We start from the raw sequence: 1,885 nt of genomic DNA, 5'->3' as shown, positions 1-1,885 counted from the left end.
CAGGATCTTGGACACACACGCACACGCACCCAGCGTGAGTTTTAAGCCGCCGGGTCTGGGACGTGAACCGGGGTCAACTATGTGGGAGTCCAGCGACATAGCCATTACGCTAACTGCTGGTCCCAAGGCAAACATTTTTAACAACTAGAAATGTCCAATAATAGAATAAGCTGACCCAAAGGAGAATTTGGCATTACATGTGTGTAAGCAAAGCTCAATAAGTGAGGTGAAAGGGATATTGGATGATTAATCTTCAAGGTCCCTTCTGAATTTACAGTTCTGCTATTTTAGGTTGGTGTGTTTCAGACCATGGTATGTATACCACTGGGATATGCGGTAATGTGCAAAGGGATATACAAAGCTATTGCTTTTGCTAGAAGATTCTGGATGGCATTTGTATATATTTAAAAAAAAAATAGAGAATTGGGAATCAGCAGGTGGCGTGGTGCTTAAGGTGTTGTACTCCCACATGGCCAACCACAGTTTGAGTCCCAGACCTGGTGACTTGGTTTCTTACTTTCCCCTCTCCTCTCTCTCTGTCTCTGTCTGGTCAAATTAAAAATAAAAATAAATAATTCTTTTAAAAAATACAGATGTATTTTGAAGGAAATTTAAAAATTTGCAAGGGGCGTAATAAACAGTTCTCCTAAAAAAAAAAATTTGTAAGCATAGGAGCCTTCAAGAAATGTCTACTTTCAGTGGCCCTGGTACATATATTTGCTTTTTCCTCACTGTTAGGAGTATGTTCGTGGAAATGTGTGCGGCCTTGTGCTCTAATGATCACATTACTCGGGCAAAAGTAAAACCAGAATCTGGACACAAATTAAATGGGGGGAAAAAAGGGTCCCTGAGAAACACTACTTTGGATAGACTTTCCAGCTAAGAAAGGGCATCGATGAAAATGATGCCTAGGCTGCGGGAAGGGTCACAGGCGAGGATCCTATAGAGACTGTGCCTTTTCACTCTAGGACCAGAGGAGAGTTTTCGTAACATGCACTCCTGGCTTAATTCTGTATTTTTTTTTCCCCTAGAAATTGGTCCACAATGTGCATAACCACATCACCAATGAGAAGCGATTCAATGGGTCTGAAAGGTATGGTCCTCTTGAGGAGAAAGACTCACAGGTACTTTGCTGAGGAGAGGCAAGTCGAGGGGTGACCCAGTGTAACCGCGAGGCTGAACGGGGCTGTGGCTCTGATCTCCCCCTTGCCCGGGTCCTTTCTCAGGCCGTGGAGGAACTGCCACAAACCTGATCGGGACCGGGGTCTGTGTGGCTTTTACAAAGCCGACTGCCTCATTCACTGTCTTCTCTTTGTGGCAGCATCAAGTCCTCTTGGAATATTTCGGTAGTGAAGTTCCTTCTGGAGAAGCTCAAGCAGGAACTGGTGAGCAGTCCCCACAACTACACTGATAAGGAGCTGAAAGGTGAGGAAAACTGCGGTACCTCCCGCCGCCCTTTGTCTGCCTTCCCTCCCACTCCCAAGTTCATGGTCAGAGGCGAAAAGGCACAATGATGATTTAGGTGGTTTTGAAAATAGAGGATTTAAAAAACACTTTTTTGGCTATTCCTCTCACCTGTAATATATTCACAGGATTACCTCGAATTGCCTTTCTATTCCCCTGCTCAGTCTGAAATGAGAATGGGAGAAGAAAAGGGCCAGATCCTCGTCGTGCGTTATGTTTACGCAGGGCCTGCATCTGAGGTGTTAGGGAGAAGGCGGCAGAAGCCAGACCTGCTCCTCTTGTCCCTAAATAGTAGCGTCTAGGTTTTCTGTTTGCTTTACTCTCTTCTGTTATTTGTGGCTAACCCTGAAGAATTATGAAAGCTCCTGCCGAAAAAATATTTGCCATCTGCTGTCAGCAGAGGAGCAATGGGGGGAGGGAG

General features: G+C 45.1%; 1 protein-coding gene across 2 annotated transcripts in view; it reads left to right on the top strand.

Annotated features, from left to right (window-relative positions):
• CUNH14orf93 (chromosome unknown C14orf93 homolog) overlaps nucleotides 1-1,885 on the top strand; it is a 13,156-nt gene that overhangs the window by 8,166 nt on the left and 3,105 nt on the right. For both annotated transcript variants that reach the window (XM_027770304.1, XM_027770303.1), the window contains 2 exons: nucleotides 1,032-1,093; nucleotides 1,322-1,425. In XM_027770304.1, coding sequence (XP_027626105.1) covers nucleotides 1,032-1,093; nucleotides 1,322-1,425 — 166 coding nt within the window. The remainder of the gene's footprint in view (nucleotides 1-1,031; nucleotides 1,094-1,321; nucleotides 1,426-1,885) is intronic.

This window comes from Tupaia chinensis, unplaced genomic scaffold, assembly GCF_000334495.1.
Source record: "Tupaia chinensis unplaced genomic scaffold, TupChi_1.0 Scaffold000126_2, whole genome shotgun sequence".
Classification (NCBI taxonomy): Eukaryota; Metazoa; Chordata; class Mammalia; order Scandentia; family Tupaiidae; genus Tupaia; species Tupaia belangeri.
The sequence above is the reverse complement of the archived record's forward strand: the minus strand, read 5'-3'. Positions and strand labels throughout refer to the sequence as shown.